General features: G+C 41.1%; 1 protein-coding gene across 1 annotated transcript in view; it reads left to right on the top strand.

Annotated features, from left to right (window-relative positions):
* LOC128647972 (polycystic kidney disease protein 1-like 2) overlaps positions 1–21,812 on the top strand; it is a 543,684-nt gene extending 521,872 nt beyond the window's left edge. The window contains exons 41-43 of the mRNA XM_053700651.1: positions 1,690–1,791; positions 3,267–3,398; positions 21,446–21,812. Of these exons, the coding sequence (XP_053556626.1) occupies positions 1,690–1,791; positions 3,267–3,398; positions 21,446–21,589 (378 nt within the window). The 3' untranslated portion in view covers positions 21,590–21,812. The remainder of the gene's footprint in view (positions 1–1,689; positions 1,792–3,266; positions 3,399–21,445) is intronic.
* Positions 21,813–22,094: the final 282 nt, after the last annotated feature.

Genomic DNA, 22,094 nt, shown 5'->3' with positions numbered 1-22,094 from the left:
GCACCTACAGGTGCTAGCTGAGTAGTAAAGAGAATTAATATCCTAAAGACAAAAGACTGATCAGTAAAGCAACAATGTTGCAATGTCTCAAAGAGAACCACATGACTTTCACAGCGGTTAGATCCTCAGGTAGTATTAATTAGGAACATACAGTATCCCAAAGGGGACAAATCACAGTACCTTACTTCTGAGCTGGAGTAGGGAAGCGTTTCACAGACCTTTCTCGCTGTCTCAGCCACAGTGTTCCTTTTCTCAGCCGTTAGGTCACATGTGTCAATACATCACAATACTCCAATCATTACAGGTGGATACTTTTTCAAAATCCAAGCCGATTAACTTCCTCAAAGGTGACAAGATAGGGTATTAAGGCATCTGCTCTTTAAGTGCTAATAGCATGCAAAATGGGTATTAGGAGCTTGTCTTTGGGTATTCATAAACCGGTGAGTGAAAATGGCAAGTGTTCCTGAAGTTTGAAGGCGCACTACACTGGTCCGTGTTAGTGACTAAAATAGCATGAACTGCACCACATCAACGCGTTTCTCCCTGCATGAGGGCTTTTTCAAGATCTTGACTAACTATGGTGACATGGTCTCCAAGATGACCATTACTGAATTTGTGTACAAATATGGTGACAGTTTATTTCTGTACAACAATTCAATAATGGTCATCTTGGAGACCATGTCACCATATTTGTACACAAAGGCTGCGCAACAGCATGTTCTCTTGCAGAAAAGGATGACTCACACTCACAGAGAAATATCTCCAATTCTGTGGAATATGGGTTTCAGGTATGCTGAAAAATTATACTATTAGAAGTTTTTTTTGCTTTTGAAAGAGCACTGTTGAAAGGGTGACCCTGTCACCGGTTTTGGCCTGGGGCTCAATGAGGTTTAGTTATGCCCCTGATGCTAGCTATGAGAAAACATCATACCCCAGACCAGATGCTTGCTCCCACAGCCCTTAATATTTTTGAATGCTAAGAACCCAGGTCTGACCCCAGACAAGATGTAAGATTCCTCTAACCCATTATCTTTTTTTGTTATCTCTAAACCCACATTAGATCTTGTACTAAACACATGCCCCTGCTTTATTTTTGCCTGCTATAACCCCTCACCAATACCTATATCAGACCCATGTTCCATAACCCATGACCTTAAGTTGTCCAGCTTTTTACCCATGTGGATTTAAAGTGGGAGTGCTGAGCTTGGTTTCTGTATGGACAGTGTAGTCGGAAATAAATAATAATAATAAAGTGAAGCTGCTGGCATAAAAAGGTGACGTACCACCTGAGGTACAACATGGACCTACCACGGACAGGCTAACCCCATTAATAGTAGTATATTTCTACTCTGGGGAGTGTATTAATATATGTGCTTTGATATTGTTCTGTTTTCCTTACACTTTGTCTATAACTTTTAGCTTGGCAATATCTATATCTATAACTAAAGCCATCAAGTAAGTATTGTAATTTGCATAGGATATACTTCTAAATACTCCATCTCAATTGTGTTTTTACATCTCCAAATACATAGCAGACTACAGTCCATTGTTCTGAATTTCTTTATGTGTTGAACCCATAAGTATGAATAATGAGACATATTACTAAGTAAAAAAAAAACTCCTTGTATTTTTTCTCTGTGATCATGTGCACTGATGGTTATTTCCCTTCTTTCTTTTTTTTTACTATAGTCAAATTTGATTTTTGGCTGGAAGCTGAGTTCATACAAAACTCTCTTAGATTCAGCAAAGACCATGGTCAGCCTTCAGCTGGGGATCTTCAACTATGAGGAGGTATGAAATAAATGTTAATGTTAGCGAACACCCTTTAGTGTTCCATGGAAAGGGCCTGATTATTGATATCTGAGTGATGGAGGCCTAAGCTTTGTGAGTGTAGTCAGGCTGGGTGGATGTGTAGTCACATGGTGTTCTGTGGGTGGAGCTATAAATACCATAGACAAGTGAATAGGCAGTGTGAGGGTGTGGCTAGGAGGTCCACATGCATAGCTAAACAGTAAGGGATAGAGGTGGGAAAAGGACATTTTCATCCTCAACCTTAGTACCAAAATCACAATTAGGGAGCAAATTAAAAGATTAAGGTATCTTTGCACCCCTATAGAACTACTACTACATGGGATTTTAAAGTAACACAGAAGATAAACCCTTGCAGTCTGTCATATTTCTTCTTGGTTCAATACATCACACCTAAAATGCACACTATCATTAGTAGTGTCTATTATTTTTTGATTAATTGATTTTATTATAGGATTTCATATAATATTTTTAAGCTTGCTAACAGTTTAATTATATAAAGTCCCACTATAGCAGAATACTGAGGCTATACAAAAACACACACTGGCCTAGATCCATTGGAATTAGCTAATAAAGCCCCTATATAAAAAAAAAATCAGATTTTTCATAGTGGCTCACTTGACTGACTGAATCAAACTGAACACAGCTATTAATGGGATATTAAACAATATGTGATTGCAATAAAACTAGTTATTAATATATGTAGTTAAAGGAACAGTCTACTTCAAAATTGTTATTGTTTAAAAAGATAGATAACACCTTTACTACCCATTCCCCAGCTTTGCATAACCAACATTGTTATATTAATATATTTTATAACTATAAAACCTCTAACTTTCTGCAAGATTCTAAGCCCCTGCCTTTATCTCAGGGCATTTTATAGCTTTTCCCAGCAAGACATTTCTCATTCATGTGTGCCATATAGATAACATTGAGCTCACTCCTGTGGAGCTATTAAAGAGTTGGCACTTATTAGCTAAAATTCAAGTATTTTAATAGCACTGAGATGAGGAGGCTTAGATATCAGGTAAACACATAACTAAAAAGTATATTAATATAGCCTTGTTTATTGTGCAAAAGTGGGGAATGGATAATAAAGGGGTTATCTATCTTTTTAAACAATACAAATTTTGGTGTAGACTGTCCCTTTAAACATTTTGTAATATACTTTAATTTATTTTGTCCAACTTTCCTTTAGTTTAACTCTGAAAATGAAGTAATAGGCACCAACATGTTTAAACTTAAGTTTGCACGTTTCTATCTTTCCTGTTGGGGACAATTAGGGACATATATAAAACAGGCAGTAAACAGACTGTGCAAACCATTGTATTGTAACCGTATATTATCCTTTCCATTTTTGTCTAAGTAATTTACTGTTTATTTCACATCTGCAGAGTGTTCATTCATTGTTACAGTTTACATGACAAGTTTCATCTTAATGCCGTCTTTATTATTAGGTGCTGGATTATAATCCTGTTCTGGGCTCCTTCCTTGTTGGATCTTGCATTATTTTCATGACATTTGTTGTACTGAATCTCTTCATCTCTGTTATCCTGGTGGCGTTCAGTGAAGAACAAAAAAATCACAAGGTACTCACATCACTGTATCACTATATGGTATCAGAAGCATTTGTTCTAAATTACACAAAGCTTTAGAAATGGCCTGGTCTATTGTGAAATTCACAATTCTGTAGCTGTAGTTTAAAAATGCTGACAGAATTGTACTTACAAACATTCCAGACAAAATTATAATGAACTAATGTATTTTCATCAAATGCATAGTAAAAGCTCAGTTATAACTTTTACTAAAATAATTTGATAATGTGCATCAATTTGCATCATACAAGCCACTGTCAGCACTATGAGTAGGAGAGGTGTTTGAATGTGAATGCACGTGGCATATTTAGGTATATTTCACATTTCAAAAATGCTTTTATTCACAATTGAAATGCACTAATGAGCATTTTTTTATGTAAACTACTATTGGGATCTGAACTTTAATTAGGAGCCTAAAATAAAGATGTTACCAATAACTATTGGTAACTAAGAAAAGATTTGGGAGCTAACTTTTGTTTACGTTTTGCAGAAATCTTGGTGTGCTCCTACTGGGCATACTTGCTCAGATAATATAGCCTTTGACTAGTTTTATTGGCCAATTTTTACTTGTGTGCCAGAGTAGGGAGAGCAAAGTTCTTGATGTGCTGTATTATGTACAAAAGAAAAAGGGTACTAAGAAAGAACTAAAAGCAACAGAACTAACCTGTTAGTAAGAAAGAGTACTGCGCTTTTTCTTTCAAGACCACTATCTTTTTGAGCCTTGAGGGCACCGCTCTATTATTCTAAGAAAGCTGTCAGATGATAGTTCTGTGCTTAGGTATAAACTATTTATTTTTTCCTGTATTATGTACAGCCTCTCTGATTGGTTGAGAGTGCTGTCGGGATGGTATCCAATGAGGCAGGGAACCAGGTGTCTCCCTACTCATGCACTATGACCCAGGTCTCCTAAAGAAACTTACAGATCCTTAGATGATCTGGACAGCATATATGTCAACATGGTCCTTAAAGGGGAAATTAAACCTTTTGATATTGTTATATAAAATGTTTTATTGCTTGTAGTAAAAAAAAACTCTGCAATATACATTCATTAATTATTTTTCTAACATTTACCTAAATTAACTCTGAAAACTGTAAGCTTTCCAGTTCTGTATACCAAAGGTGCACACTACGGATTTCACAAGCATAACCCTGCTACATATTTGTCCCTAATTGGCCTAATTTGGGGTGTTCTATGAGGAACTGCATGTAGAGGGTGCAAAACATTATTATTATTAAACTTATTTATAGAGCGCCAACATATTCCGCAGTGCTGTCCATGGGTACAATTCATTTAAATAAAACAATGATATAAAACAGGTAAGAGACAAGACAAACTTTTACAAACACATACAGGAGGGATTGAGGGCCCTATTCCCGTAGGAACTTACAATCTAGAAGGGTAGGAGGTTGAGAAACAGGAGGTGAGGACTGCAAGATTGAGAAAGATGTGAATGCAGAGTTAGATGAGGGAAATGTTAGGTATGTGAAATTAATTTATTATTAAGTTGGGTGGTAGGCTTCTTTGAACAGAAAAGTCCTCAGGGAGCATTTCAAAGAAGAAAGATTAGGGAAAGCCTGTTCCTTATTTGTAATTTGTTGGGCACGGGATATATTTTACATTTAGCTATCACTTTTACTGGACAGTTTGCTAACCTACTGGACTGTCAGGTTGAATGCTGGACACCTGGCAACCCTCCCAGTACCATACTGCTGGTAATTAATACAATAAAGCAAGATTTGTCATTTTCATTCCTTGGAGTGCATGGAGATTTTTATTTTTTGTGTACATTTGTGGCATTTTGTCTCTCCACTATTCCTTATATTCTAGTATTGTAAAAAGTCAGAACCAAATGCATTAAGAGTAGTTCCTTCGGGGAGTTTTGTCTGTGAGCGCGTGCACTCTCTTCCTGGTGTCAAATAATTAACTGCTAGAATGGAGATTTGATAATAAAATGACAGCGGCAAGCTTTGACCAATAACAAGTCTGCATTGGCAGGTTTGAGTCCAAATCTTGGAAAGATTGGACTAAAAAGTGTGCACTTATGTAGCACTTCTAACACCCCTTAATTAGAAGACATCATTCTGAATGGAAGACCAAAAAGTTGGACTAATCAATTAAAATATAACTTTTATGAGGGGGGCGGAGCTAGCCAGCAAACTGAGAGGAAGCTTTTAGCTGGAGCTCCAGACAGAGATCACAAAACAGAGAATTTTAAGGCTGTTTTGGCACTGCCAACTTTATACTTTAAGTCCTGTGTGCCTCTGGACACTACTAGGAGGCAGCAGGGCAAATTCCGGAGCTTTTGGAGCCATTTTCGAGAGATCCGAATTCCAGTACCAGGCCGAAACTAGGAAAGGCCGTGGATGCGGCCTACCCCGGGCCGGATAAAGTGCAGCAAGGGGCCGAAATCAATATAATTTAAATCCCTACCATCCGACCGGCCAGCTTATACTAGGTAGACCCAAGGATTGGCTTTATCAGACCGAAAATAATCATTTAAAGTTGAGCAGCTTACCGGAAGGTATAATAATTGAGGAGGTGGAGGAGGCCTCAGGAGTCCTTGCCTGGAGGTGAGGGCTGAGGAGATCAGGCAAAAAAGAAGGTGACAACATCATCTGGAAACTACATATATGCTTTGAAATCTGCTACAGGGATCAGCAACATAAGGGTGAGTGGCGGGAAAAGTCGCCATCTTGGATGCACTAGCATTATTGGGATTGTAATATACATCTACTCACTATACAATTTTATCATTAATCCTTGCCTAGATAGTGAGTTTGTATTATAACCTTAGCATCCTTGCAATGCAGGGGAGAGACACTGGGGGAGGATTATAAAGCAGAAAGCAATTAAAAGCTGCAGACTAACTGACTGTATGCCTGAATAGGCAGAGAGCATGAGAAGTCACTAGCATCAGATTCAGGGTTCTCAACCTAAGTAGTTCTAATAAAGCCACAGCAGATAACATCTCACCTCTCACTAGCCTAATTCTGCACCTCAACAAGGCGAGATTGGGACACTTCTAGCGAGACTTTCTGTGGTTAACACTGTCACGTAGACATTAGAACGGCAGACCCTGAGACACTAAGAAATATTAACAACACTCTGGAGAGATATTTAAAGCATGCAATGTTTGGCTAAACATATTAAAATTCAACCTGGAGTGATCTTAAAGAGACATTGAGGATACAAGCTGACATAATGCCAACTAGCAGCAAACTAATGTTTTTATAAAGCTGTTGAAAGAGGAAAGGGAGGCAAGGTGAACAAAGGAGAATACAGGTGTAACATTTTCAATTCATCTGCTTCTCTGACGAATTTTGTAACATATCTGCTGAAGGGGGACACTTTTCAAGATGAAGAGCAGGAATCAAACAGTAAAGGACTGCTTATCCAAGTCGCAACTTAAACTTAAACTCATAGATAAAGCAGCTTCTCCAACAAAGCTACCCCCTGAGGCAGAACTAACAGAGGAAGATAACCAAGTGGGAAAGGATATCCCAAACAACGAACTGTTAACTCAGATTAAAGCCTTCTTCCATGAAGAATTGAAAACAGCAATATATGACCTCAAGAAGGACATAAGAGAAATTGGAGGAAGGACAACAGAGCTAGAGAACAAGATTGATGATATCACGGAAGAAATCCCCCAAATTCAACACACCCTGCTAGATCATGCTATATATATTAAAAAACTTGAAGAACAGGTGGAAGACCTAGAGAACAGATCTAGAAGATCAAATTTGAGAATCAGGAATCTCCCAGAAGATTACAAAAATCTCCAAGCGGATGTCACGGAGATATTTCACCAACTTATTCCAGATACAGAAATCAACATGTTACTATTTGATAGAATCCACAGAGCCCTCACCAGACCCTCCCAATCCAAAGCCAGAGACATTATAATTAAGCTACATTACTTTCATGTCAAGGAAATGATCTTACAAGCGGCAAGACAAGCTAAAACGATCACATATGAAGGTCACAACATCCAAATCTATACTGACTTATCCCCCATAACATTGAGAAAGAGGCGTGAAATGAAGCCGATTGTGGAGGCGCTTAACAGAGAGAAATTAAGGTACCGGTGGAACTTTCCCTTTAAGCTGATCTTCACCCACCAGAATACCCTATATTCTTGCTCATCTCTGGAAGAAGGACAGATAATTTTGAACAAGTTGGAAATAATGATGGAAGAACCTATGAAGCAGGCCACACAGCAGAAAGTGAGAAGAATACCTCAGAGAGAGTGGTCTGTAGTCGCTAAAAAAAGTAATGCAAAAAAATCAAAACCAGCTACATCCTCCAACGAAGATCAGAACTCCAACAACGAAGAGAATCCTCCTGTTCCATGAGGAAGGTATCCTTCCAAGCCAAGGTGATAAGGATCAGAATAATAAGAACTTTACCTCCCACTGCTGGACTGAATGTAAGGTATATGTGAAAGAGACATGGGTTTATGAGTTGTAATGATAAACTGTATAGTCTCTAACCATTGTTTTTTCTTTATTTATTATTTGTCTATATCTACTATTGTTTTCCCGTTTGCTGCTATATATTTTCTCCCTCAATATAATATCAGATGATAGAAAGTAAGAAATGTATAAGAAGATTACTCCAGAGTTGAACACTGACCAAAAGGTCAAAAATTACCCAGGTGCAGTTTAAGGCACCCTGTTTGAATGTTATATTTAATTGTTATATGCATTATTGTTTGGTTTTAAAAGTTAAGTTACTACAGTCACGAAAAATAGGTTTATTAATAGACTCCAAATATGAAGGTATCCTCACATCATGCAAAGATTCCACAACTTCAGTCCGATTAGACTATAGGTATACAGGCTTCCCAAATACCATTAAGCTTATAAATAAAAATCAAAAATGCAGATTAGAGTAATTTCACATAATGCCAGAGGCCTTAATTCCAATATAAAGAGGAAGAAAGCCATTCTAGAGTATAAGGCCCAAAAAGCTAACATAGTAATGATACAGGAAACTCACTTTACCTCCACCACGACACCTAAGTACTGGGATAAACTCTTCCCCACTAAATATCATGCTATCAATAACAAGAAGAAATGTGGTGTTTCCATACTCTTACATGCCTCCCTTAATTTTAAAGAGGAGGAAATAATCTCTGATAGGGAAGGGAGATACCTCATAGTGCGGGGTTTGATACACAATACACCAATCCTGTTAGTGAACATTTATGCCCCTAATGATCACCAAGGGCCATTTTTTACCAAAGTAAGCAAGCTATTGTTATCCTGGAAGAGATATAAAATAATCATGGGGGGCGACTTTAATATGACTCTAGATGATAAATTAGACAGGACTTCGACGGACTCTCAAAAGCACAGACGACAGACCCCAGATCAGCAAATTTTAAGGGATTTACTACTAGACCACAATTTATTAGACAGCTGGAGAGCAGTAAATAGAGGAGCCCAAGAGTACACCTATTACTCGTCGGTACATGGCACACGCTCTAGAATTGACTTAATATTAATAAGTCAAATCATATTACCCCTAGTTACACAGGCTACTATTAGTAGTTGCGTATGGTCAGATCATGACATGATGAGAATAGATTTAGAAGGAGTATTAAACCCAGGTAGAGTGAGGTCCTGGACCTTGCATCCCAAAGTATTCCAAAATGAAGTTTTTAAACACCAAATTGAGCAACATATCAACGAATTCATGAAAATAAATGGGGGCTCTACATCCAACCCAAATGTAATATGGAGTGCTCTGAAGGCCTCCATGAGGGGCCTGATTATAGCTGAATCTTCCAAAGTTAAAAAACAATATAATTACACAATAGAACAATTGAGGAAGGAGATCTCCACAATTCGAGAACAGGTACTGAGAAATCCCAAGGGAGGCCCATCTAAAGCATTAAAAAAGAAGAGTGAGGAACTCAATCTGCTACTTGACAAAGAGGCGATTACCTCATTCAAAGCAATTGATACGAGATACTATACATACGGAAATAAGCCTGACAAATTATTAGCAAATAAATTAAAAGATATGACCAGAGCCTCCACCATTCCACAAATACAGCTAGCAGATGGATCAGTGACCAATGACCCTCGACAGATAGCTAATGAATTTGCCAATTATTACAGTTTACTTTATAATTTGCCACAACCCAAGCTAGGCGTAGATAAACGAAAAGAATTAGATAATTTCCTGGAGAATAGCACATTAAAAAAAATATCCCAAGAAGATCTTGATTTGCTCAATGCGCCTGTCACATCACAGGAGGTACACCTAGCTATTAAAGGATTAAAGAGAAATAAAGCCCCAGGCCCGGACGGGTTCCCAGGCTCCTTCTATAAGGACCTTCAAAATTCTGTGATACCACATCTAGTAACTATTTTTAACAATATTATGCAAGGCATAGATATACCACAGGATTTGTTGACTGCGAGGGTGACAGTAATTCCAAAACCGGGGAAATGTAAACAATATTGTCAAAACTATAGGCCAATTTCGCTGATAAATCAGGACCTTAAGCTATTCACCAAAATTTTGTCAAACCGTTTGGCTATCCCCATCAAAAATTTAATAAATACTGACCAGGTTGGATTTATAGCTCAGAGAGAGGCTCCAGATAATGTAAGAAAGATTATAGACCTGATAAATCTGGCATCAAATAAAGGAATGCCTTCTCTGTTCCTCTCCCTGGATGCGGAGAAGGCATTCGACAGAATCAATTGGGAGTATATGCTAGCAGTCCTCAATAAGGTAGGGATAAGGGGTTCATTTTACACTGGGTTAAAAAAGTTGTATTCTACCCCAGATGCGTTTATAAGACTGTCGGGGTATCAATCGAAGCAAATAGCAATCAGAAATGGGACTAGACAGGGCTGCCCACTGTCTCCATTATTATTCGCATTATGTATTGAACCATTAGCCCAGAGAATTAGGGACAACCCCAACATATCAGGAATTAAGCTAGGTGGAAATGAATATAAAATATCGCTATTTGCGGATGATGTCATCCTCGCAGTCACTAAACCATTGCTTTCCCTTCCAGTAATATACTCCGAGATAGGTAAATTTGGCCTACTATCAGGGTACAAGGTGAACGAGAGTAAATGTGAGGCCCTAGATATCCACCTACCTAATCACACGAAAAAACTTCTGGAGATCAACTTTGCCTTCTCCTGGGCAAAAACGTCCATCAAATATTTAGGTATTTACCTTACAAGAAATATGCACAATCTATACAGAGAAAATTATAAAGTTATATTTAATCAGGTTAAGACATTATTGACCAAGTGGGCTAAACATAAACTGTCATTATATGGAAGGATTATGTCCATCAAAATGACGATACTACCTAAAATCCTCTATTTATTTCGCTCTCTCCCAATAAACGTGCCGATATCAGAGTTACTAACGACGCAGACAGAAATCCTCAAATTTATATGGCAGGGGAAAAGGGCAAGAATTAATAAGAACACTCTGACCAGACATAAATCAGGGGGAGGAGTGGGGCTTCCAGACCTAAGAGCTTATTATTATGCAGCTAGAATGGCCCAAACCATCCAATGGCATAAAACGACAAAGACCCCACAATGGGTTCAACTAGAAACTGATATCATGGAGGTAGGCAGACTAGAAAGACTACTATGGGCAGACAAACAAGATAGACCCCAATCTTTAAGACAATATGTAGCAATACATCACACTATAACTTTATGGGACAAATTGACCAGAACTCATATAATCATTAATAATCGATCTCAAGCTACACCCTTAATACCCATCAAGTCAATAATAAGTTCACAATTGCAGGGAAAATGGGAAAATAAAGGTCTATACCGTATTGCAGACACACTTGTAAATGGTAAGATAATAACTTTTCAGCAGTATGAAGGGCTAGGGGAACCTGATAGAAATCTATGGTTTCAATACCTGCAACTCAAATCAAGGGTACAAGAGATACTAGGAAACACAAAGAGAGAGCATAACACCGCATATGAGTCATTGTGCCTATCTAAAGACTACAAGAGGGGCATAGTTACTATATTATACCCAATTTTTAATGTCAAAGAAAAAGATAAAAAAAACTGTAGCATGATAAAATGGGAAAGGGATTTAGACAGATCTTGGTCAGTAGAAACATGGACAGAAAATATTCAGAGAGGTCTTAAATTCTCCCCTAATGCTAATTTAAAAGAAAATTACCTCAAAGTAATACATAGGTGGTACATCTACCCCACTAGAGGGGTTAAAGATGAAGAGCATGCGCATCATCAATGCTACAGAGGATGTAACGAAGTGGGGACATATCTGCATATGTGGTGGCACTGTGGGGGAGTCAAGCGGATATGGGATTACATCTCAAATTACTTAAGCATGCTATTAGAAGCAGATATAGCCCTTTCCCCAGAGCAAGCCCTTTTACATTTCCCACTAGAAGGACATTTAAAGAGGCATTCTAAATTAGTTAATATGATTTGTACTATCACACGCATGTGTATAGCTAAGTATTGGAAGACGGCTACCCCTTCATTTGAGTATATTGAAAAGAGAATAGAATACCACTACAATATGTCAAGTGCCACAGCAGAACTCTTAAACACTAAAGACCGGTTCATTGAAATGTGGGAACCTTATATTATGCATATTGAAAGGTCTAGAAGGATAGGAAGGACCGACATATAAAAGTCCAGAGTTAGAGGAAGTATTGTGTGAGAATTGTTTCTACCTGTATGGAATAAGATACTTTGTTGGATACGAAAATAATACTATTCGGAGTAAAATCCCGATAGGTCTATAATGAATGTGACTCCTTTTCTTTTGTTTTTGTTTTACACTGAACTTATATTGCTTCTTGTTTGAAGTTTATTTGTATTATGATGTTTTGACATGAAAAACTCAATAAAAAATATTTAAACATAAAATATAACTTTTATTTAAAACACAATACGTTAAAATAAGTGTGTGTGTAAATGTAGTTTAAAATTACACAGAGGCTAAGATTGGCATTGAAGTTACTGCTGAATTTGGCATGGATACCTTGAGGTGTACTGTGGATAAAGCCACTATAGGAGAGATTAACAGTAACTATTATACCTCAGGATTAATGGAATATCAACTGTGATATCACCTGAATAAACTAGATCGTTAAATATCTGGTTATCAGTAATTTCTCAAAAGATTTAATTATATAGTCTACTAAGTATTAGGCCCTTGTGTACTGCTCCGCAAAAAATTATACTATTAAGAGCAAGTAACTCGGTATTAAAGGCTGTATCACTGGAGTAGGTATAGAGAGCACATAGCTCAATATTGGTGGCTGTTTATTCAAGGTATTCACAGTGGTGAGTTTATTAGTGTGCTCAGTTAGTCACTCACTTTATAAGGAGAATATCAAAACTTAATATTTTGAGTTAATAAATGTAGTTTATGATAACACAGGTGAGACGGTCAATTCAATATATCTATTTTGTTGCTGTAATATTATAGGAGGGGGCTCTTATTTCACAGGTAATATTCTTTCACAAATTAGTGATCTGTGATATTGTAGATTATATTATATCACATTAAAAATAAATAAATAAAGCTCCTGTGCCATAGCCTAGAGTTATATTGTGCCAGGTAACTAAGGACTGCTGATAAAAGTGTTTTAGTATGTATTAAGTAACAAGTTGAAGCAATACTGTGAGGGTTTTTCAAATGGATATCAATTAGAAATAAAGGAGAATATATATTACCTCCTCTTTATGATATAATGAGATTCTTATGTTTTAATGTAACACAGAATACTGAGTCATCACATCATTTGAAAAGTAAGTGTGCTCATGGTATGGTTATATTTGTTCAGTTTGTAATCAATGAGTCTTCATATAGTTACGATTGGACTTAAATGTTAATTAGTTCTCAATATGTATATATATATATATATATATATATATATATATATATATATATATATATATATATATATATATATATATATATATATGCCGTTTGAGAATACTATCTTAATTTAATATTGTAATCATACCCACTATTAGACTAATCTACAAACAACGACTTAAGGTTATGACTGACTTTGTATCAAGTCAGGAGTTTTCTGTTAATTAGGAGTGGAAAAAGGGAAGGTGTATTTCCTCCTTTGTATTATATAATAAGACTCTAGTGTTTGATGTAACACTGTATACAGGGTTTTCACACCATTGGAGAAATAAGTGTGCTTGTGACGGATATCCCACTACCCCGACTGGGTAACGCCGCCAACCGGGTCCTTCCTCTGCCTGGAACAAGTGGCTATGTAGCCCAGGAAAGTGATTTCTATATAGCCCAGGAAAGTGATTCTAGCTGGAGCACACCTAAATTACTAGACAGACCTGCATTCAGGTGAAAATAAGAACTGATTTTATTGTAAAACATACACTCCTTTTATACACACAGCTCATCTTGATAACACAAAGGACAATCCCACAATTTTCCCACCATTCCCGTCCCTCCAGACAGCCCGGCACCTCCATAGGAGCCACAGTCTTACATAATCCCAATAACTAGCGGTGGCGGTTTCAGGTGATCCCGGTGGAGTGGCGGCACTTCCAGGGTGTCGTTTTAAAGCTCTCGGTCCCCAGATGCCACAGTCCAAAAATCAGCATGATTCATTACTGGGGACCGGAGTTACAGTCCATTGACGTTATGGGGTTAGGGGTGTCCAAAAACCCCAGTTCCCAAAGGAGCTCCACTCTGATAATTCACACAGCTCTTGTCCTCCCTAGGGGCTACCAATCCCCAAAAGAGCGGAGCTCTGGGGCAAAGGGCTGCTGGAGCAATCAGGGGTAAATTTAGCGGGTGTTCTGCTGACCTGTGGCCGACCGGGAGTTCCAGGAGCCTGGCCAGCCTGAGAGGGGTTAGGCGGGTGTCCGTTGTGAGGTGGCCGACTGGGAGTTCCAGGAGCCCGGCCAACCTAGGAGGGTTTTCCTGGTCATAAACCAACTCTTCTTGGAACACAAAAACAAGCCAACACAAAGCAAACAAAAAGTCTCTAGAGATGGTGGTTGCTCTGAGGAGCCCCAAACCACCGAGAAACAACAGGGTGAGGTTGTAGGGGGGTGGGGTGGGCCTTAGCTGCCTGGTATCGGCCTGGGGATGTCTGAGGAGTTTATGCCACTTCAGTCCGCCGGAAAGTCCGTCAGCGTTCCCATTGCTCTTTCCCGGTCGGTACTGGATGTCAAAGTTAAATGGCTGCAGGGCTATCCACCTCAGCAGTCTCCCGTTGTCCCCGGAAACCCGGGTTGAGCCATACTAGGAGGTTGTGGTCAGTAAGGATGGTGAAGGGTCTCCCATATAGGTAGGGCGCCAGACACTCCTTCTCAACCACCGCATAGCCTACTTCTCGGGGTAGCAGTTTGCGACTGATGTAGGCAACGGGGTGGTCCTGTCCTTTCTCGTCCGCCTGGCTTAGTATGGCCCCCAACCCAAACATGGAGGCATCTGTGTGGACAGAAAAACGTTTGGCTGGGTTAGGGGCGGCCAGTACTGGGGCAGAGATTAAGGCTGACTTAAGACTCTGGAAGGCTTTTTCACACTCAGGGAACCACAGGACCTGTCGGGGAAGTCGTTTACGGGTCAGGTCAGTCAGGGGTTTGGCGAGGGTGCTGTAATTAGGGACAAACCTCTGGTAGTAGCCTGCAGTACCTTGAAAGGCAAGGACTTGGGTTTTGGTCCTGGGGGTGGGCCAGTTAGCCACTGTCTCAACTTTAGCCGGCTTGGGTCGCTGCTTACCGCAGCCGACTCAGTGGCCTAAGTACTGAACTTCCGAGCGCCCAATGGTACACTTATCTGGCTTCAAGGTTAGGCCGGCGGCTCGAAGACGATCTAAGATGACGACTAGGTGGACCAGATGGTCCCCCCAGGTCTCGCTATAGATGGCGATGTCATCCAGGTATGCACAGTCATAGTCCTGGAGGCCATCCAACAGGCGGTCTACCATTCTTTGGAAAGTGGCTGGGGCGTTCTTCATTCCAAACGGCATGACCTTAAACTGGTATAAACCGAAGGGAGTGATGAAGGCAGACTTGGGGACAGACTCAGGGTCGAGGGGGATTAGCCAATAACCCTGGCATAGGTCGAGGGTGGTCAGGAAGTGGCCCCGGGCGCTTCGATCTAACAGGTCATCTACTCGGGGCATGGGATAGGCGTCAGTGGTGGTTCTGTCGTTGAGTCTACGGTAGTCAACGCAGAACCGGGTAGTTCCGTCCTTCTTGGATACTAACACTACCGGGGAGGCCCAGGGACTGTTGGATGGTTCAATGACACCGAGATCCAACATTTCCTGGAGCTTCCGGTGCATACTGTCCCTGACGGCCTCTGGGACCCTGTAGGCAGCCTGTCACAGGGGGGTCTGTCCCGGGGTCTCCAACCGGTGGATGGCTGTGGTGGTAAACCCAGGGACAGTAGAGAACATGTCCCTTCTTTGTTCCAAGAGTCGCCGGACCTGCCTTTTCTGTCCGGGTTCTAACCTATCGTCTAGGGATATGTCATCCACCCCCTGGGGGGTGTCAGTAGGTCCGGGAAACTCCGGCATTGGAAGACTTTCAGAGTCCACCACTGCCGACGCACAGATAATGGCCACATCTCTGGGTCTCTCTATGTATGCCTTTAACATGTTCAGATGAAAGGTCCGACGGATCCTTTCATCTGAACATTTCGCTACCAGGTATGTGGTGTTGTTCCACAACCCGGTAAGGTCCTTGCCAAGAGGCCTGTAGCTTGTCGGTTTTGACAGGCTTCAGAGCGAGGACCTTCTGTCCCACGATCAGGGTTCGGGTACGGGCATTGCGATTGTACCATCGCTTCTGCCTGTGCTGAGAGACTTGAAGGTTCTCGTGTACCTGGGCAGCCAGGTCCTTCAGCCGGTCTCTGAGCTGGAGTACATACTCCACAACAGAGTGCTCTTCCCCCCGGTGGCTCCCTCCCAGTGGGCTCGTACCAGATCTAGCGGGCCCCTAACCTTTCGACCATATAGAAGTTCAAAGGGGGAAAACCCAGTGGATTCCTGAGGCACCTCTCGATATGCAAAGAGGAGGTGTGGCAGGAATCTCTCCCAGTCCTAGTGAGTGGCCGAGAACGTCCGAAGCAGTTGCTTTAGGGTCCCGTTAAACCTCTCACACAGCCCATTCGTCTGGGTATGGTAAGGGGCGCTGTGCAGGGGTTTAATCCCGCACAACTTCCATAGCTGTTGAGTGATTTCCGCAGTGAACTGCATTCCCTGATCGGAAACCACTTCCCCAGGGAAGCCTACCCTGGTGAATATCCGGAGCATCGCATCTGCTATGGTTTCCGCCTTGATATTGGCCAAGGGGATTGCCTCGGGTATCGGGTGGCATAGTCCACCACTGTAAGGATGTATTTCTTCCCTGAGGGGCTGGGCCGAGCTAATGGCCCCACAATGTCTACTGACACTCGGCTAAAGGGTTCCTCAATAATGGGCAGGGGATGAAGGGGAGCTTTCGTATGGTCACCCGTCTTTACTACCTTCTGGCAAACCTCACAGGATTTACAGTATTCCTTAATATCATCTGTAATGCCTGGCCAGAAGAAGGTTTGAGTAAAGCGGCGGTGGGTCCTTTGCTTTCCTAAGTGGCCGGCTAAGGGGATCTTCGGTACGACCAGCTGGCATTTGGGCACCGGTCCATTTCTCCTCTTGGAGATCCAGTACAGGAGCTCTCCCTCCCACTGGAACCGTTTGTCTCCGGGGCCCTGGGCGTCAGCACCTACTCGGTCTCGGTAAGGAGCTAGGGTGGGGTCGCTCAATGTTTCTTTAGCGAAGTCAGAGGGGGTTGCCCAGGAGGGTGTGTCAGCAAGTTCGGGGTTAGTGGGGACAGGCAGTCGGGGAAAGGTAGGAGTCGGGGGGTAGGTCTTACCTGGGTCCCCAGAGTTGGTGAGGTGGCTTGACATCTGGCCTGCTGGTGGGTAGTCACTGGGCAGGTATCCGGAGAGGCATCCCCCACATAGGCGGACACAAGGTGGCCAAGGTCGTTTCCCAACAGGACCTTGGCAGGGATGTGGTGCATAACCCCCACTTCTACATTGCGGGAGTCGGTTTTCCAGTCCAAATGGACTCAGGCTGTAGGAATCCTGAGGATCTCACCTCCCGCTACCCCCACAGCGAGGGTGCGCCCAGTGCAGCCTGAGGGGGGAACGAGGTGAGGTTGGATCAAAGAAACGGTGGCCCCAGTATCTCTCATTCCTTGAGCCACCTGCCGTTGACCCAGACAACTTGCCGCTGTTGTTGTCGGTTGTCTTGGTCCATTGAGCTGACATGGTGCAAGACACCCACTTCTTCTCCTGTCCACTCAGCATAGGGGTCGGAGCTTGCGGTATGGGCACAATGGGCAGTGGCCTGATAGGTGCGGGCTTGAGGAGACCCCCACGAGGTTGAGGCAGGGTTCCTTGGCAGCTGGGCTGGGGGGTTTCATTGTCTGTCTGGGCAGTTCCGTATAACATGTCCGGGGTGTCCACACCCATAACTTCCCCGGGAATTGCTGCTCCCGGCCGGGTAAACAGGGGGCAGCCAGGTCTGGGGCTGCCGAAAGACCGTTGGGGGTCGAGCTGGGGCTGGAGCGGAGCGGGTTGCTGGCCGGGGGTCGAGCTGGGGCTGGAACGGAGTGGGTTGCTGGCCGGGGGTCTGTGGCTGCCTGGCACCGGGCATCCACATACTGATCGGCCAGGGCGGTGGCTTGGTCAGCTGTTCTGGGTCCTTTGTCTTTTACCCAGTCCCTTATCTCTGTGGGGGTATAGTTGTAGAACTGCTCCAGGAGGATGAGTTGAACAGCTTCGTCTAGGGTTGTGATGTGGCACCCAGTAACCCAGGAGTTCAAGGATCTAGCTACGCGGTGGGCAAACTCGGTATACGGTTGCTCCTCTTGTCTGTGTAATCCCCTGAATTTTAGCCTGTGAGCTTCTGCTCCATACCGAGCAAGGATGCGCTCCTTCACCCGGTCATAGTTGCCTTGATCTTCAGAGGGGACAGTGTGGAAAGCCTCCAAGGCCCTACCGGATAGTTTCCCAATTAAGATAGTAACCCTATCGGCATTAGTGACCCCATGCATCTGGCACTGGGTCTCGAACAGCTGTAGGTAGCGGTCGATATCCTCTCTCCCATCATCCTGGAAGGTTCGGAAAGCCCCATGAGGTAGTTTCTTGGGCCGGGAAGGGGGGTCGAGGGGATCCGGCATGACCTCCCCTATAGACTTCTGAAGCTCCAACATGTGTACCTTGTTGGCGTCAGTCACTATCCGAGTAATGATCTCCTCGGGGGGGTTAGGTCCAAAGAGATCCAGTTGCCACTGTACCTGCCGCTGTTTGTCGGATGTCGTAATCCCTGGAGTGGAGGCTGTACTGGGCTGTCCTCCACTTTGGTCACTGTCCGACCCACCAGCCTGTTCGCTAGCCCAATCGTCCTCCATCAGTTCGGCTATGAGCACTGCCTTTGTCTTGTTGCCAGCGACTTTCCCTCTACTCTGCAGCAACGTTCTCAATTCTTCCTTCCGGAGCCCATTGTACTGCTCCATCCGGCAAGATCTTCAGTTGGTGGTTTGGCCGTTCCAGGTAGAAGGAAGCATCCCACCGCTGCCAACCAATGTGACGGATATCCCGCTACCCCGACTGGGTAGCGCCGCCAACCGGGTCCTTCCTCTGCCTGGAACAAGTGACTATGTAGCCCAGGAAAGTGATTTCTATGTAGCCCAGGAAAGTGATTCTAGCTGGAGCCCACCTAAATTACTAGACAGACTAGCATTCAGGTGAAAATAAGAACTGATTTTATTGTAAAACATACACTCCTTTTATACACACAGCTCATCTTGATAACACAAAGGACAATCCCACAATATTCCCGCCATATCCGTGACAGGGGGCAAGGGTTCAGCCCCTGCAGCCTAGTATCCGTGACAGTGCTCCTTTATAGTTGTGTTTGTTCAACTTGTAACTGATGCGTCTGCATGTGGTTACAGTTAAACCTTGTGCTAGATTTTCACACCATTAGAAAACTGAGTGTGCTTCTCTATAATAATGTTTGTTCAACCTGTAACAGATGCCTCTGCATATGGTTACAATTACACTAAGAGGTTAATAGGTTCTCAGTATATGTATATTGTTTGAAAATACTGTCACAATTTTAAGTTGTAATGAAATAACAACAGTCCTGATAGTTTAGACTCTTAGACTAGTAATACAACAAGTGACTTGGGTTTTTAAATGATATTGTAAAAGTCAGGAGTTTTATATGAAGCGATATGACGTCTGCTATTAGTGTAGCAATGAAGAGGTCTCGGTAATTATACTGGGGTTTTATCAGCATTTACTATTAACGCCCACGGATTTGCAACATATCCCTTTGATGTATTTAAAGGGACAGTCAAGTATAAATTAAACTTTCATTATTTAGATAGGACTTTTAATTTTAATTGACTTTCCAATTTACTTTTATCATCAAATTTGCTTTTTTCTCTTGGTATTTTTAGTTTAAACTAAACATAGGTAGGCTCATATGCTAATTTTTAAGCCTTTGAAGGCTGCCTCTTATCACAGGCTTTTTAAATCTCTTTTCAACACAAAGAGACAGAAAGTACATGTGGGTAATATAGATAACACTGTGTTCAGGCATAGAAAGTTATTTAAGATCTAGCACAATACAATGCTAAATTTAAGACAACAGTCACAGTCATGTGATCAGGGGGCTGGAAGAAGGTTCCTAGATACAAGGTAATCACAAAGGTAAAAAGTACATTAATATAACTGTGTTGGTTATGCAAAACTGGGGAATGAGTAAGTAAGGGATTATCTATCTTTTAAAACAATAACAATTCTATGGTTGACTGTCCCTTTTAGGTTATATCATGCCTAAGGCTCTCTCTTAATATTTATAAAGTATACTTGAAAGTTTTTGCCGTTATCTGTATATTAGCATAGCTCGTATTTTAACATTCATGCAATTTCTAGTAATATTAAGCTAGATATGCTTTATCTGTCGTCTCACGGTGTGAGTTAGAAATTTCTAAAGTAATATCGGACTTGTTAAGTGTTAAGTCTATTAGCACCATGCCTATTCAATACTTGGATAAATTTACTTGTCTAGTCTCTCTGCATTGGCACCTTCAAATAAGACCAGTGGTGGGGGCCTTTGAAAAACAGTTGCAGCAAACACAGTATTCATGTATTCTAAAAGCTCTCAAGCTAAATTGATACAATAATTTATTGCCTGTAAAAGTAAATACCCAGGACTGTGAGTCATATATACATGTACAGATGGAAGGTAACAGATAAAACATAATGCATCACTTCAATACAAAAGCAGATCATTATCAATATATCCATCTAGCCTGATTATATATAGTGTTTCCCAAACCCAGTCCTCATGACATTTAAAATGCCAGATATTAATTAAGTCTTAACTACATTAAATAATCAGCTAATTCACCAGCTGATCATCCCGCCTGTGCTCTAGTTAAGATATGGGAAACACTGTCTTAAAGGGACATGAAAACCAACATTTTTATTTCATGATTTGGATAGAGAATACAATTTTAAACAACTTTCCAATTTATTGTTTTTATATAATTTGCGTAATTCTCTTGGTATCCTTTGCTGAAGAAGCAGCAATGCACTACTAAGGGCTAGCTGAATGCATAGAGTGAGACAATAATATAAGCAGCCACCAATCAGCATCTACTAAGTCTACCTAAGTATCCTTTTCAACAAAGCATATAAAGACAACAAAACAGATTAGAAGTAAAATTGAAAGTTGTTTAAAATCTAGAATATTGCCAGCCTTCTGCAAATTTACTTATGTTATAGACTTCAATAATGTCTTTGATTGATAGATTAAAATATTTTAGAATTTTCATTTCCAAATAATAAATCAAAGATTGTAAATTGTTTTAATAGCTTTTTTTTGTAGATCTGCAGATCTGCTGCATACTTTTGTCAGTTCTCTGTAGAATTTGTACAAATGTATGCAATAAAATCTCAAACCACATTCTTTGAATATTTGCAGGCATCCGAAGAGGAGGAAATTGTTGACCTCATGCTAATGAAAATCTCCAGCTTTCTGGGGCTACGGCATAAAAGAGATGACGCAGCTACTGCTGAAAACATTCCAAAGGTCCCCCGGGTTTCCAGGGAAACTGAAAACGAATAACAATCATTTCATGTTTATATAACTGTTATGAGAGGCATCAATTAGTTGTAATATTTAAATTATAAAGTAACGTTCTGGGCCTAACAAATGCAATAGTGTTAATTGTATAGTTATGTTGCTATTTCATGTGTAATAAATTTGCTTACAGAACAGATAATATATTTATCTAACAGTATTGTACTGATTGTATTTTGCTTATTGAATAAATATACATTGCAAATGATGTAAGTTTTAAATTAACAAAGTCTTGCACTAGCAGTGCATACAGGTAAAATATAAACTGCCAATATTTTCTTTTGGAAATACAAAGGCCAATTATTTTAGCACAATCCAGGTGCATTTAATTCTATGCTGCCGGCATGCCTGCATAAAATGTACTGTTATAAATATGAATGACCAGCAATTAAAGGGCTATAAAAGAGCAGTAATAGAATTTTACTATTGCGCTAGTCCTTACACAGAACTTTATATGCCTACCCATTGACTACAGGTCATTAAAATTAGC

Source organism: Bombina bombina, chromosome 1, assembly GCF_027579735.1.
Source record: "Bombina bombina isolate aBomBom1 chromosome 1, aBomBom1.pri, whole genome shotgun sequence".
Taxonomy (NCBI): domain Eukaryota; kingdom Metazoa; phylum Chordata; class Amphibia; order Anura; family Bombinatoridae; genus Bombina; species Bombina bombina.
Note: the sequence above shows the minus strand (reverse complement) of the source record. Positions and strands in the feature narration are given on the sequence as shown.